Source organism: Raphanus sativus, chromosome 3 (assembly GCF_000801105.2).
Source record: "Raphanus sativus cultivar WK10039 chromosome 3, ASM80110v3, whole genome shotgun sequence".
In the NCBI taxonomy this organism is placed as follows: Eukaryota; Viridiplantae; Streptophyta; class Magnoliopsida; order Brassicales; family Brassicaceae; genus Raphanus; species Raphanus sativus.
The window spans coordinates 17,617,161-17,632,119 of record NC_079513.1 but is presented as its reverse complement, the minus strand read 5'-3'; the positions used below and the strand labels follow the sequence as shown (position 1 = coordinate 17,632,119).

At 31.3% G+C, this 14,959-nt stretch overlaps 3 protein-coding genes across 4 annotated transcripts; 2 read left to right on the top strand and 1 right to left on the bottom strand.

Moving 5' to 3' along the window:
• The first annotated feature begins 1,264 nt into the window (after positions 1-1,264).
• On the top strand, positions 1,265-2,992 carry LOC108830417 (uncharacterized). The gene is made up of 6 exons (XM_018604016.2): positions 1,265-1,696; positions 1,791-1,859; positions 1,946-2,048; positions 2,136-2,201; positions 2,398-2,486; positions 2,599-2,992. The coding sequence occupies exons 1-6, from the start codon at positions 1,265-1,267 to the stop codon at positions 2,746-2,748; spliced, it is 909 nt and encodes a 302-aa protein (XP_018459518.1). The 3' UTR covers positions 2,749-2,992.
• Positions 2,993-8,750: 5,758 nt separating this feature from the next.
• On the top strand, positions 8,751-10,019 carry LOC108830423 (AT-hook motif nuclear-localized protein 21-like). Its single transcript, XM_018604021.2, has one exon. The coding sequence runs from the start codon at positions 8,930-8,932 to the stop codon at positions 9,746-9,748; it is 819 nt and encodes a 272-aa protein (XP_018459523.1). The 5' UTR covers positions 8,751-8,929; the 3' UTR covers positions 9,749-10,019.
• Positions 10,020-13,008: 2,989 nt separating this feature from the next.
• On the bottom strand, positions 13,009-14,704 carry LOC130509512 (eyes absent homolog). 2 transcript variants are annotated; one of them, XM_057005641.1, is made up of 6 exons: positions 14,617-14,704; positions 14,198-14,458; positions 13,953-14,120; positions 13,769-13,862; positions 13,533-13,700; positions 13,009-13,453 (listed from the first exon to the last, which is right to left on the bottom strand). In XM_057005641.1, the coding sequence occupies exons 2-6, from the start codon at positions 14,429-14,431 to the stop codon at positions 13,191-13,193; spliced, it is 927 nt and encodes a 308-aa protein (XP_056861621.1). In that variant the 5' UTR covers positions 14,432-14,458; positions 14,617-14,704; the 3' UTR covers positions 13,009-13,190. The 2 variants fall into 2 exon arrangements, with proteins under 2 accessions (XP_056861621.1, XP_056861620.1); XM_057005640.1 differs by having other exon boundaries at positions 14,198-14,455.
• Between the last annotated feature and the right edge of the window lie 255 nt (positions 14,705-14,959).

The following is a 14,959-nucleotide window of genomic DNA, read 5'->3' as shown; positions in this document are numbered from 1 at the left end:
ATATATATGATGTGATTTTATAAAAAAAGAAGTTCACAAAAACAGTTTGATGTTAAAATAATCATCTCTTTAACAGACAATATTAAAGAACATAACAGATATCAATATTTAATAAAAATATTGTATTTAAATCAGTATATTTCCTTAGACTATTACAAAAATTAATTCAAAAACATATAATAAAATATCATTGATGAACTAAAATATTTATAATTGGTAATTTGAGATGTTTATTCATTTTGCATATTTTCTTTTTGTTAAGTTTTTGATTTTGATTTACATTTTTATACGATAAACTTCATAAACAAAAAAATCTACAAACTTTAATCAAACATAAGTACCACTAAATTTTTTGTAAGGCTTAATATTTTTATTTTATTTTTATATATTTATACAACATAATATACCTATAATTAACAAAAATACATAAACCAATATGAATTTTATGGTTAATATTATTTACAATATTTTTAATTTATATTTAATACATCTAAAGTATAAATTTATTTAGAATTTACAAAAAGAAATTTTATCAATAACTTTCATTTATAAAACTTCGTATTTATCATCATTTTAGTTTTTTCTACTATTTTTACAAATCCACATATATTAAATTGCACAAAAAAATTTGTGAAATATGTATTTATTTAGATGAAGTAATAAACTATTATAATAGATAAAATTAATCAAATTTAGAGTAACTAGAATCAAAAATAATTTGGTCTGAAAAATATGTATAACTCAATATACCCCACAAAATGAGTAATTTAAACAATCTAAATTTTTATGTTCAGTACAAAATAGTATGATTAAAATCGAAAAATGTAAATACAATTTAATATATCAGGTAATAATTAAATCGACTAGATATTATATATCTCAATTACATGTCTAACTAAAATAATATATTATTATTTTAAAAAACATATGTACGATTTAAAAAATAAGTAAAAATTAAAATTAGAACACTAATAATTTTAATATATTTATTTTGTAAATATCTATATCGCAGGAAAAAACCACGTAGTTACAAATAATACAATAGAATAAGCATTGTAAATATATTTTTTAAGCTATTAAAAGAAACTAATAATTTATGACACGACAGTCGAAGATCCAATGGTTGCAAATATATATGCTTCATCAACATTAGCTATACTTGTAACCGTTCGATTGAAATCCAACGGATCAGACAAAACCTTATCTCTCCAGCTTCAGATCTTTGTATAAATTCAAAGACTCGAATAAGCCAAAGGAACGGAACATGCACAGAAGAGTGAAAGAGACAAATGAAGACGACGAAGTACGGAAGGACTTCACCCGCCGGAGATCACGACTGAGATTATTAGTCTCCGAGTACCTCGACGAAGCGACAATGGAGCTTCCGTTACTCTCTTACACCAACTCAGCCTCGTTTTCTCGGACAGGCTTATGCTCTTCTTCCTCTTCATCCTCCTCCTCAACTAGTATTAGTGACTTCTTGGAGAGAAAAAGGATCTTGAGAATGACATTCAATGGTGGAGAAACGTCAAGAAGCGTTAAAGCTTCCGCTGGACGAAGCAGTGAAGGTATCGAGAAGACAGACGGCGGCGGAGGAGAAGCAAGACAGTTCGCTCTGGTCCTGCCATGGAGGTCACTACACTTGATCGTGGCCAGTTCCATAGGAGAAGAGCTCTTTTACCGTGTTGCTGTGCAGGTTTGGTTTCATTGTACTTAGCCTAGTCCTAGAATAATTAACCACTTTGATTGAGTTATTATTTCTGATCATCAAGTCTCTGATATTCTCACAGGGTGCTCTGTCCGATATGTTCTTGAGAGGAACACAACTGATGACAGATTCTAGAGGCATGGCAGCTCTGGTAAAACTAATTAACTCACATTTTTTTTATCTACATGCATATATAAATTCTTCATGGATTTTAATATAATTGTTGTTAACCTCTAGACCGGAGTCTTTCCTCCATTTGTACCATTTGCTCAAGCATTTGCAGCTGTGATCACCGCAACATTCACAGGCTCCCTCTACTTTCTTGCTGCTTCTCCCAAAGGTGTTTAGTTAGTGTTTGATCTCTTATAATCTCTTAGTTTTCTCAGTTGATTCTCTGTCCTTTCTCATCCTCTGTTTTCATTTACAGACCCGATATACATTGTTGCCCCAGTCCTCAGATCACGCCGAGATGATTTTAAGAAGCTTTTGTCAGGTACTAAGCTCCTTCTTTCGAAGGATCATATTTGTTTCTGGGTTAGGGTTTAAATCAACCAAGCGTTGGTCTAATAGCTTGGGGAACAAGAAAATGTAAACTGATTTGGTAGAGAAGAAAATAGGGTTTTGTTTTCCATACTATTTGAACCGCTGGTTTTTGGCATCTTTCTTTTGGCATATTGCTTTGTGCACAGCTTGGTACGAGAAGAGACTTATGAAGAAGATTTACTATCCTCTCCTTGAAGGACTATTATCCCTCTACCTTGGTGTTGAATGGGTTCAGGTAAAATCTCCGGTTCGGTTTTGTATGCAGTAATACCAAAAAAATCAACACGTTAATCAATTTAAAAATTGTTACATGCCTGATTTATTTATTTATTTTTTGTAATTTCCAGACGTATAATATTTTAGCGCCCATGATGACGCATGGTATATACTCGGGGGTAATATTAGGGCATGGGCTGTGGAAAATTCACGATCACCGTAGAAGGTTACGTCGGAGAATTGAACGGATTAGGTCGGAGACCACTGATGAGCAGTTTTAAATCGTATATAGATATAGATTTTGATTAGTTGGTGGATTTGTGTGTATTTTTTTGGTATGGGGTCGTATTACTATTAGAGAAATTAGGTAGGACCTCTTCCATAAAATTTAGGCATACATATACACAAGTATATATATATAAGCTTGTGTTTGTGAGTTTTAATAAACTTAAGTCTCTTTGAGAGTTTCTCCAATGTACACCTCTATTTTTTCCTCTAAAATAGAAAAACTCTGAGGTGGATTTGCTCCGATATATGCTTCTATAATAGAGTTTCTCTATTTTAGAGGAAAATATAGAAAAATTCTACTTTTTGTCTCTATATTTAGAGATGAAAATAGTATATCTCTATATTTTCCTCTATAAATAGAGGAACTCTATTATAGAGCCATACATTGGAGTAAATCCACCTCTATAATAGAGTTTCTCTATTTAAGAAGAAAATATAAAGATTAAAATAGAGGTGGGTTGGAGAAAGTCTTAAGCTCTTTTTGTATCTTTGACTTTTGTTTGAATAAAAAAAAACAACAAATCAGATGGGCGACTGAATAACAGAGAAAGAATATAGGAACACTTGAAAGAGTTTCAATAATTTCAGTATCAAACTTTTGATTTGGAGACCAAATTGTGGATGTTAAAATCCACAATAGATATTTTATAATTGGTTGTAGGAAGTTAGAAAACTGAAGTAAGAAAATTTATTAATAAAATTTTAGTATATATAATGAAGTGAAAATTTACAAGAATGATCAATTGGTCTGATGTGTTTGAAACAAACTAGTTAACCGTACAGTGTAGTGTGTTTATCAAATATCAGTAATGTATATGAATGTATATTTTTTTCTTTGGTCTAAATGTTAAGTATGAATGTATAAATTTTTTTTTGACAAAGTAGTATGAATGTATATTTGTATACACACACACACAAGTATGAATGTATATTTGTGTGTATCAAGTATCAGACTATTTTTCATTTGAACTTGAGTTATTTTTTTTCTATAGCTTCGTCGAGACCAACCATTTGACTTATTGCAGCATCTAACTTCTCAAATCACAACCATTGGTCTAAGCGTAATATAATTAACCACAGATGGAAGGGAAAAAGGATAAACTAAATAATGACTTCAACTGCTGGAATCATGTCACGTTTTTTTGTCAACTGAGCTAATGTCTTCTCCTCTTAACACGCTCAAATCTTAATTAATTTTCAGAAAATGACAAAAGAAGGCGGTAGTGGGTAGGCATCATGTTGGGGAGAAACCTTATTATACTGGTAGCTGGTAAGAAAAAATAATACTATTTTAATTTTTTTATTGAATCTCTCTAAAGTTGGCTATTATTTTAGACTATTTCTTACACACCATGTTAAGTAATATAATTTTTAAAAATTTAAATAATATTTTAATTTTAAAAAATTTATGATGTCCTTATAAATTTTGCTTTAGCTAAAGATAAAATTAAGATTAATTAAGCTATTTTATTAAATTATATGTAAAAATTAAGATAAACGTAAATATTTTATAATAAAATTTATAATTAATTTATATATATATATATAAATTAATAATCTTTAAATTTGTTTTATTTATTTCTTTGGCTAAAATATATTAAATAAAATTCTACAAAATTAAAAGAATTTTTTTGTTAGATATATAATTATCATAACGTAAAACAAAATAATATTTTAAAAATTTGTTGATATCAAAGAAAAACTAATTGGTAATAAGATTAGAAAATTAAAATTTTAAAAAATAACTGCAAAAATTTGAATATTATTTTTAGTAATAAAATTATAGAATTACAAAATAGAATTAAATAAATATTTTAAATATTTTATATCATTAATATATTTCTATTTACAATTATAGTATTTATTCTTATATTAATTATGATTTATTAGTTATTATAATATTCTAAATATTTTACCAAAAAATATAAATCAACACTAAATGTAAATGCCTATTCACGAATAATTTCAAACCATATTATTATTGTTACTATGTCATGTCATTATTAAAAAAAAATAATGTGATGTTAACATATGACAAATTACTTTTGTAATGTTTAGAAGATTAGTGAAATTGATTGTAGAGAGCATACATAAGTAAAATGAAATCACTTTGGAAATAATTTATAAGAGATTATTATAAACACCAACTCTAACACGCACTGTTGTACATCCATCATTTGATCGCATGAATATGTAGGATATCAACCCATGGATAGTCTGGATCCATTTTGATGGGGGTTAAGATATTTCTGTATAATAAAAAAAACAACTCTAACAAAACGGATGTTACTCTTTATAAGGAAAAATATATAATCTTCCACTAAAATTATATTGACATGGAAAAGGTTTGCCTAGATTAATTATATATATACATAGCTTCAAATTTTGCGTATCTTTAGTTTTTTTTTCGATATCTTTAGTTAGCTATGAGGAGAAGAAGATTCCAAAAATGTTGCATAATAAGATGCTGGCGTCCGTGGGGTTTTATTAATCATCAGATCAGATCAATTTCTCGAAATGGAAATTAATGCATATTTGCTCATTTATAAGTTTTTACATGACACACTTGGGGGTAATTAATCTCAAATTTCAAAATTTATAAAAATAATAACTAAAACACTGACAAGCAAAAACAAACATTTGTTCAAATCACCTTTGCTTATAAGGTTCTTTTCTTTTTGCTTATAAAGTTCGATACTCTGTATACGGACATATTTTAACAATAGCATACAGCTGATTAATGATCCGCGTGTATATAAGCATATTGTCTGTCGCAAAGACCAACAAATCACTCACAGACTGTTCAATTATAACACGAAAATTAAAATATTTAACGTATATATGATCTAAATAAATGAACTCCAAAGTCATGCAATTAATTAACTCTTGTATTAGATTGGCGATTGATGGAATCATATGATATAACATTAGATGATCTGCTTTAATAAGTTTGGTAGAGTAGAATTGATAATTAACTACGCTAATAAATAATTAATGACGGCTTCTTGTTTGTTAGTATTAAAAACGGCTCCAAGAAGCCGTCACACGTTGTGGCTGAGTCTCTATCCCTTTCCGTATAATGCGTTGTTCTTAAATTATTGTTTCTTCCTGTAAACGATTGCTTTTGCCATTTGTAATTCTTTTTAATTTCTAAACTTTCCTATTATTTAGGAAGACATATAGTTTAAAATTTAAAGCCATGTTTTTAATCTCCCTTTGTCTATACACCAGCATTTTGTCATCTCAAGATGGTTGCAACTGGAACCCTAATTAAGTCCTAGGTATCCGTAGGTGATGGGTTAAACAAATATAAACTAAATCTGCTGAAAATAGAGCAATAAGGTATGGTAGTAGACTGCTATGTGGGGTTGACGTTTCCTCGTCTATTATCAGTTTTTTTTTTTGTAAACTACTTGGTCTATTATCAGTTGATGAGGTTTATCTTTGTCCACGATTAATTGGTCAATTCCAAAATATTAGGAGATTTGTCAACTGGTCTGATCACTAGCTAGGAGTTAGTTTCTTTCATGTTTTACTGTCAACAGTTAAAGTTTAATAAATAATTTAGTTTTATAATTTGAATCAAACTCATTTTACTATATAGTTTTGTCATAAAAAATTCCAGAAAATCACATATAGAACTAGTTAACTTGGTATTTTTTTTGTTCTAACAATTGAGGTTTGTGTTAACGGAAAGGGCAAGCAAACCTCATAAGAGCATGGAACCACACGCCGCTGCGCATCCATCACTTGACCGCCTGAATCTCCGCGTTGCTTACCATTTGTTTAATGTTTCTCCGCATTATTTTAAATTAATCAAAATGATAAAGTATCTCAAGTTGTTAACCATACCATAGTTAATCGTTGACAAGGAAAATAAAACCATAGTTAATGTGTCGACTTGGTGAACTAACTATAGTTTAGTTACAATTGAACTCGACTTCGTATTTTATGCTCCAAGTAATTTCTTAAACATTATTTAAAAAATGATTTACCATATATCATCACATATTGATTTTCAAATAAAAATAATGATATGATATAATAACAATGATAAGATGGTTTAAATATATATTCTTTTTTAAACAAAAAAAAAATATAGTTTAAATATAATTGTGACATAGATATTTATATCTGATGGTGGTTTATATTTTGGTAAAAAAAAATTAAAATATGATAATAACTCATAAATCATCATTGATATAAAATAAATTTATAATAGTAGAAATATTAATATTTACAATTTTTGAAATATTATTTAATTCTATTTTTATAGTTATATAATTTTCTTACTAAATAAATCTTCAAAATTTTATGTATTTTAAAAAAATTGTAAATTTCTAATTCTAATACGATTAGTTTCTTTTAATATCTACAAATTTTAGATTAATTTAATGTTTTGATAATTATATACCTTAAAAAATTCTCTTAATGTTTTAAATTTTTATTTAATATATTTTAACTAAAGGAAATAAATTAAAAATCTTTCCAAAATTATAATTTTAAATATATACATATACATTATTAATAGAATTTTAAAAAAAGAAAAATATTTATTGTCTTAATTTTTACATATAATTAAATTAAATATGAAATATTGTAAGAAAACAATAAAATCTAAAAAATTAAAAATTATTTAAATATGATTTAAACTTAAAAATTTTATTTCTGCAAATGGTATAAAAACTAGTTTATTACAAATTTACAACAAAATATTTGAGTTTTCATACGAGACAGCGTAAATTTGAATGAGAAAGACAGTTAGCGGACCTTTACACTTTTAAATTTAAGCCTACAAATTTATGTGAAAGTGAATGTTTTTTTTTTGATAAAGGGCTTGCTCAAAGTGAAAGTTTTACATTTATGTTTACCAAATGAGTGTCTGAATAAGAATCAACCGATGGTAAAAAAAAACAGGATAAAAGTTCTGATAGACGTCCAATGGCTTTTGGCCTTTTGGGTCAGTTAAATTAGAGGTCAATACGCTTTTCCATTCTCATGTAATAACTAGTTTAAGATTAAAAAACTACATATAAATTGTTATGATATGTTCCTGACATAAAATTTAATCTGATAAGCTTACATACATTGCTGGTCAACTTATAGGAGGAGTTAACATTTTCTTTGCCCAAATCTTATATAGTTAGTTATTTACTCATTTGTTTATGTTTGCATTAGTTTATATATTGGTTCACCTATAGGTTATATGTATTGTTACTAAGAATCCTAGTCTAAACTTTCACTGATGACACTCTAGAAAACATGTAATTATATAATAAAATATATATACTTGATTTATTATAACATGAAAAAGATCAAACAAATTATATATTTTCCACATTCTTGGGATCTCGATGTTGTCTCCAAATTCAATGCTTAATTAGGCAAGAAGAAATAGTACAATGGTAGATTCTTCAATAACATATATACACCTAACAAAATCTAGAACCGCAATAACGTCTTTATACATACTCGGCAATGTAATAATTAAGACTTGTGAGTAACTTGGACTCGAATTTGATTGGATTCTATTCTATACATATACTGCACTACATACACAGAGAATAAAGCCTTGCAATAATAATAATTGTCTTTTGGGGCCAATTGGGTCCAGAGAAAAGACTTGGGGGGGTGTATTCAACCGAGAGTTTTAGGTGATTTGTATTAAAATGACAAATCCACTGTTATTCAAACATGAATTTTAAAAACTCATTTAAAATCCACTGTTATTGAATTTGACATTTCATAAAGTATTCTGAAATCCACTGTTATTGAAACTATTTTAAGTTGTGGAGTTTTAAAGTTTTGAGGTGATTTTGGGGTGTTTAGGTGGAGTTTTTTAGTTAAAAAAAATAAAACTCAAATCTCATAGTTTTAGGTGATATTGAGTAGTTTAACAAAACTCACCTAAATCTCTGCAACTTATTAAAATCATCTAAAACTCCATTAAAAATCAAATCACATCAAATAGTAAATTGAATACACCCCCCTTGGTCTTCTACTTCTTCTTCCCCATTCTCTACTTCAAATACATTTCATTTCTCTAACTTTTTATTAATATTCCCGCTTGACTACTATCTCTTCCATTATATCTAAACCTAAATCATTAAGATCTCTAGTTACTTTTCTAAAAGAAATATATATATCTTGTGTGCTTTTCTCTATTTGACAGGCATGGCTGGTCTCGATCTAGGCTCAACCTCTCGTTACGTCCACAACGTCGGCCAATTCTCCACCGACAACCACCACGAAGATGATGGTGGCGCTGGAGGAAACCACCAGCATCAAGGTTTAGATTTAATAGTATCTAATGACAACTCTGGACTAGGTGGTGGCGGAGGAGGAAGCGGCGACCTCGTTATGCGTCGGCCGCGTGGCCGACCAGCTGGATCAAAGAACAAACCGAAACCTCCGACCATCGTCACGCGCGAGAGCGCAAACACTCTTAGGGCTCACATTCTCGAAGTCGGAAGTGGCTTCGACGTTTTCGAGTGCATCTCCACTTACGCGCGGCGGAGACAGCGAGGGATCTGTGTTATGTCCGGAACCGGAACCGTCACTAACGTGAGCATCCGTCAGCCGACAGCGGTCGGAGCTGTTGTGACTTTGCGAGGCACTTTCGAGATTCTTTCTCTCTCTGGATCTTTCCTTCCGCCGCCTGCTCCTCCAGGAGCTACGAGTTTGACGATATTAATCGCTGGAGCTCAGGGACAGGTCGTCGGAGGTAACGTTGTTGGAGAGTTGATGGCGGCGGGGCCGGTGATGGTCATGGCGGCATCTTTTACGAACGTGGCTTACGAAAGGTTGCCTTTGGACGAGCATGAGGAGCAGTTACAAGTCCAAAGCGGCGGTGGAGGCGGAGGTAATATGTACTCGGAAGCTACCGGGGGTGGCGGTGGCTTGCCGTTCTTCAGTTTACCGATGAGTTTGCCTCATATGGTAGGTGAACATTGGCCGGGGAATTCTGCCGGCGCCGGTAGGGCTCCGTTTTAGCTTCTGTTTTTTAAAAAAACTTCTATTTGTTTTTTTTTACTCTTTTATTTTCACGGAATTTATGGAATTGTAATTTTTTCTTACATAACAATTGTTCGTGTATTGATCCTTCGTTACATGTTTTGTTTTTAGTTTTCACTTAGGTTGCCGATTTATTTTTCAAGTTTCTAAAACTACATTCGAATTAATACTAGCATCTATATATAATCGATTTGTTGTTTATTTTTCTCAGTTATTTTGTATCCATATGTAATGCTTCGAGTTCTCTGTTTTTATTAGATACTATATAAAAATTTCACATTATTTGTTTTGTGATACCACATTCAACGGGATTAACGGTTAAGATTTTCATACATTAATGCAAATCAAGCCAGTAACAACTTATCCTAACTCATTTTTTTAATTAATTATGGGACTATCATACACACTTTTTCTCTTATATTATAATTTCTTACTGTTTATCATTACAATTTTATAGCCAAAATCACTAAAACAGGAAGAAACATACTTTATTGTCTTTAGTCAAAAAAAAAACATACTTTATTGTAACCCTCAAAGGCTCAAATCCGAGTTGCTATCTTTGGCAGCGGCAAACATCCTGTAGCAATATATATCACTGAATCAATATATTCCAATGTTTTACAATATATTTTTGAGTAAAAATGATAAAAGATACTGTATAAATATAATGCAAAATCAAAGGGAAAAAATAACAATCAAACAATATTTTTTTACTAAAAAAATTAACAATCATTTAGCTCGCTAGGGTTTTTCCAAATACACATGACTGAATGAATTTCCGCCTTTTCAAAGTTTGAGGTCACCAGCATGTGTATCAAAAGGTACTAAGTGACAAGAAATACTAAACGACAAAGAAGATTAAAGTAATACTAGTAAAACACTACAAAGAAAAGTGCAAGTGGAGTGCTAATTAAGAAAATTAAATTATTAATCTGACCATTCCATTCCAATCATATCTTTAATTGTCCAACCCATTTGATGCTAGCTAAGCTGTCACACACGCAATTATCTAAAGCAAAGTAGCCGAAAATGTTCATCACAAAACATTTAGTATTGATTTACAATCATTACATAATTTATCTCGAATATAATATCGTTTATAGCTTGGAATAAACAAAACATTACTAACATACTGTTTCATCGATTAAAACCAACACGATTATGGATTCTAAACTTAATATATATAGTGCTAATTTACTGTGATTGCGAACTAAAACATTTTTAATATATGTTTTTCCTATTTTCCTCTTGTACTTATATATCCGAAAGTTAGTATAAGATTTCATCTTGTAATATCTATAAATCTGCAAAAAACTTTTACAATGTTATTACTTATATATACCGCTGATGGGATTTTTTTTTGACTAATTTATTCTTTTATACTGCTGATGGTTCCACTATAATCGGTTGAAATAATAATTTGAATAACTTTTCTTTCTTTCTTGGTTTTCATTCAACCTTTCACAATGAAATATAATTCTATATTGCAAAGAAAAACACAATTGTTAAGACTTTCCCAATGAATTTCTAATGAAATAGCTTGCCTGCATAATCTCAAAATAATATACCGTAGCCATGAAGATACTTATCTAGAATCTAAAGATGAAAGTGTTGATATAAAAATACAAAGTGTGGTTAAAGTAAGGACAGCCATGATTTTTACCAAGTACCACGGATCCTTGTCCTTTCTTCACAGGATTTTGTGTGTCTAATTAACTTTAACAAAAAATGCTGTTATTATCAAGAATATAAGAATTCTAAAACAAGCTAATCAATCCTTCTTTATGTAAAGTCCATAAAGTTGTAAAAGAGTACTTGCTAATTAAATACATAATACTTATTAGTAAAACATTAATGATCAAAACTATCACACCAAAACGTTTGACCGCTAATATTTTTTTGTTCATTTAAATAAATGTAATGCCTACTTCTTCTCTTATTAAGCTAAGATTAGATTTGACATAAGCCTTGTTCTTTTAAGGAGCAGCATTAGCAACTAGCGTCCAAAATTATACCCAAATATGTGGAGAGCAAATCAACAATGCCGGAAAAATTAAACGCAGCAACCATAAAAGCAACCGTAACAACCAATTCAGTTGGCTGCTGAAGCGGCTCCTTGCCGAACATGGCTATAGTAGCGCTAGCGCCTACCAGTTGACAAATTGTTATTTTAAAAATTCGTTACTTTGATGCAGGTAGTTGCAACAAGAGATTTTTTTCAGAGAAACCCGTTTTTGTTGGTTCATAGTTATCCAAATTCAGAATATGACGACATCTTCCATATCAATATATAGGATATTTTTCCCTTGTATTTTATATTTCTTCTCTCTTATCTCTTAAAAGAGCTGTTTTAAAATCCTTGTAAGATAACTATATTTCTAATAATCAAAGTGTTTATATCAGTACTTTATCATAGTTATTAGCATCTTAATCAAATCCTAATCCATCAAAACAACAAAACTCGTAATCTTCTCTAAATGTTTCAATCTAATTGTTCTTTACAATGCATGTTGACGTCCATTGTATCTCCTCAATCAAGTAACGAAGAAACTTCTTAGAGCACCTCCAATCATTAGAAACCATGAAGATTTCTGAAAACAAAAAAGTATTAGTATTATAATTATTTATTTATGTTTTATTTTCTTGAAACTAGTTAGTCATCTATATGAATGACATGTTTTATTTTAGTATCCCATAGTTTCTTAAGAAGTCATAACTAAAAACTTTTGTTTATTCTTTTTTTTTTCTAATTTCATTTATTTTTATTTTTCTTTAAATGCTAAGAACTCCTCCTAATACTTTAATAAGCCATGTGAGACGAGTAGAAGCAACACACCCTTGCAAATCAAACTTCATGAATGTACATGTATGATAACATCGATAAGCCTTGGAGATGCTACGTGAGAAGGAGATTGAGGGAGAAAGCTATGGATAAATTCGAGACAAGCCAGACCAAGAGAAGAAGCTGAAGGTGGACCAAAGCAGTTAGAAGACGCGGGAGAAGTCGTTAGAGTCTAGTGATATTATATAAATAGCTGGATTAAGTAATGAGAAGGGTTGGGCCTTTTAGCGAATTGTATTTGGGAGATTAAGAGTTACATTACTCTAGTCTTTGGCCTCACATACGGTATATACCGTAGTGAGAGTTGTAATACATACATTTGAGGTTATATCAGTGTATCACTCCCAATTTCCAATAACTTGTGATAGCTCACCATACAGTAACTAGCAATCAAATCTTCCAAAGACAAAAAGCTTTAAGATAAAACAACAAGAGGACCCGTTTGGTTTATAGATACCAAATGCATGACTTATCTCAGCTTAATCATATGTATAAACAATGGTAACTTTTCATGTGAAACACAGAATGGATTTTGTTGGGTTACTTGCATATGTTACAACAGAAAAGGCTTTCTGGTGATTACTCTTTGTTGGTATCAGCATCAGAGTTCCCATATACAGCAGCAAAGTAGTAGCTCACAGTCTTTGGCGTTACGCCAGGGAATCTGTAGGAGCTATCCGGCTGCAAATAATCAATCTTAACGAATGGCCATTGCATCGTCTGCGCGGCTGCACACTCTTCCCAACCGTCACCAATCGCACAGAATCTGAACTTAGGATGGTTGTAACGCTCCTTGATCCATTTGAAACATTGTAGCTTCCCCACATCTATTGAACTGTACACTGAGGAAAAGGTAAAAAGAGTTTATGATGCAGTTACCTTCTACACAGAACAAATGCATGGAAGTGTCTTCGAGCTTACCATTTTCATGTCTTAAGAACGTATCTAGCCGGAAGAGCAGGCACTTCACAAGGCTTGGTATGAGTGCCCCTGAAGTCACTAGAATATGTATATCCTGAGAGCTTTGATCTATTGTTCCATCACTAGACGCTTCTTTCACATTTGAACATTGCTCTAAGAAATCCTTTGCTGCAATTAAAAAAAAAAACATACTGAGCATTATACACGCAACAAGAAGTAGAACATTCTATAGTTACCGGAAGAAAGCCACCGGTCTGTGTATCCATCTGTTACTTCATACAAATCATCCAACACACTCATTGTTCCACTGTCAACAAGAGGAGCTAAACCCTGCAATAACAAAAACAAGAGAAGCTTCCCACCTTGAGTCATATAACATCAGCAGCAACAAAATAAACAAATGAAACTCATCAGCAACACCTTTTCGTATCTACGCGCAACGGCTCTATGCCTGTAGGCGAGTTTCCTCTTGTTCAAGTCATCAGTAGGAGAAGTAAACCCGTCTTGCTTGAAGTCATACCTAGAAAGATCCTTCCCATCATCATACTCCCTCAACGAATCAATAAACGCCTCATTACAATCCTCAACCTACATCACAAGTACTAATGTTTTAGTGTCTGGTTTGAAATAAGTTTTGTGGAATCAAAAAAAGGAACTTAACTTACTTGCTCGTAGAAGAAGCAATCGTCACAGATCTTAAGTATGTGTTTCTCCCACATCTCACCAATCTCAACACCTCTTTTGACATCTTTAGAGCCGTTGAAAGACTCGGCGTAGGTCCCGTTTAAGAGAGATCTAAGCAAGATGAGAGTCTCGTCCATGTCCCATATGTATACATTCACTGGTCCACCACCATCAGAAGCCAAAGCTTCGAGATTTTGTGATGTATTAGCATTCATAGTGTGCCCTCGTCCCTGAAATCACTTCTTGATCAAATAACAGAGAGAGTCAGGAGATGGGACAAAGTTCAGAATCAATTGAGAAAAGTAACGATTTTTATGTTTAAGTTAATATATAAGAGAATTGGAGCTTTCAGATGGAGCGAGGATCGGTGGCAGATAACATAAAGTTGAGAATACAGTACCTGCCGCCGACGATAGGATGAGTAAGATCGAGCTCCGGAGCTAAATGACGATCCGATGAATGTTTTCGATTTCAAGACGAAGGGAAGCTGCAAGCGGCTAAAGAAACGACTTCGTTTTGTTATATTATTTTGCTCCTAGCCCAGTGTAAGGCCCAGTTAGGCACAATGTTGGCCCATAGTGTTCGCTGCACAGACACGCACACCGGAAACTGGACAAGCTATGTCTTTATCTGTCTGTTTCTTACATTCCTTTGGTTCTTTTTTTAGTGTCTTTTCTGCAACATAATCTTGAAACTACTAGTCCGAAAATATTCTGAAGTAAATAGGGATATTTAAATTTTTG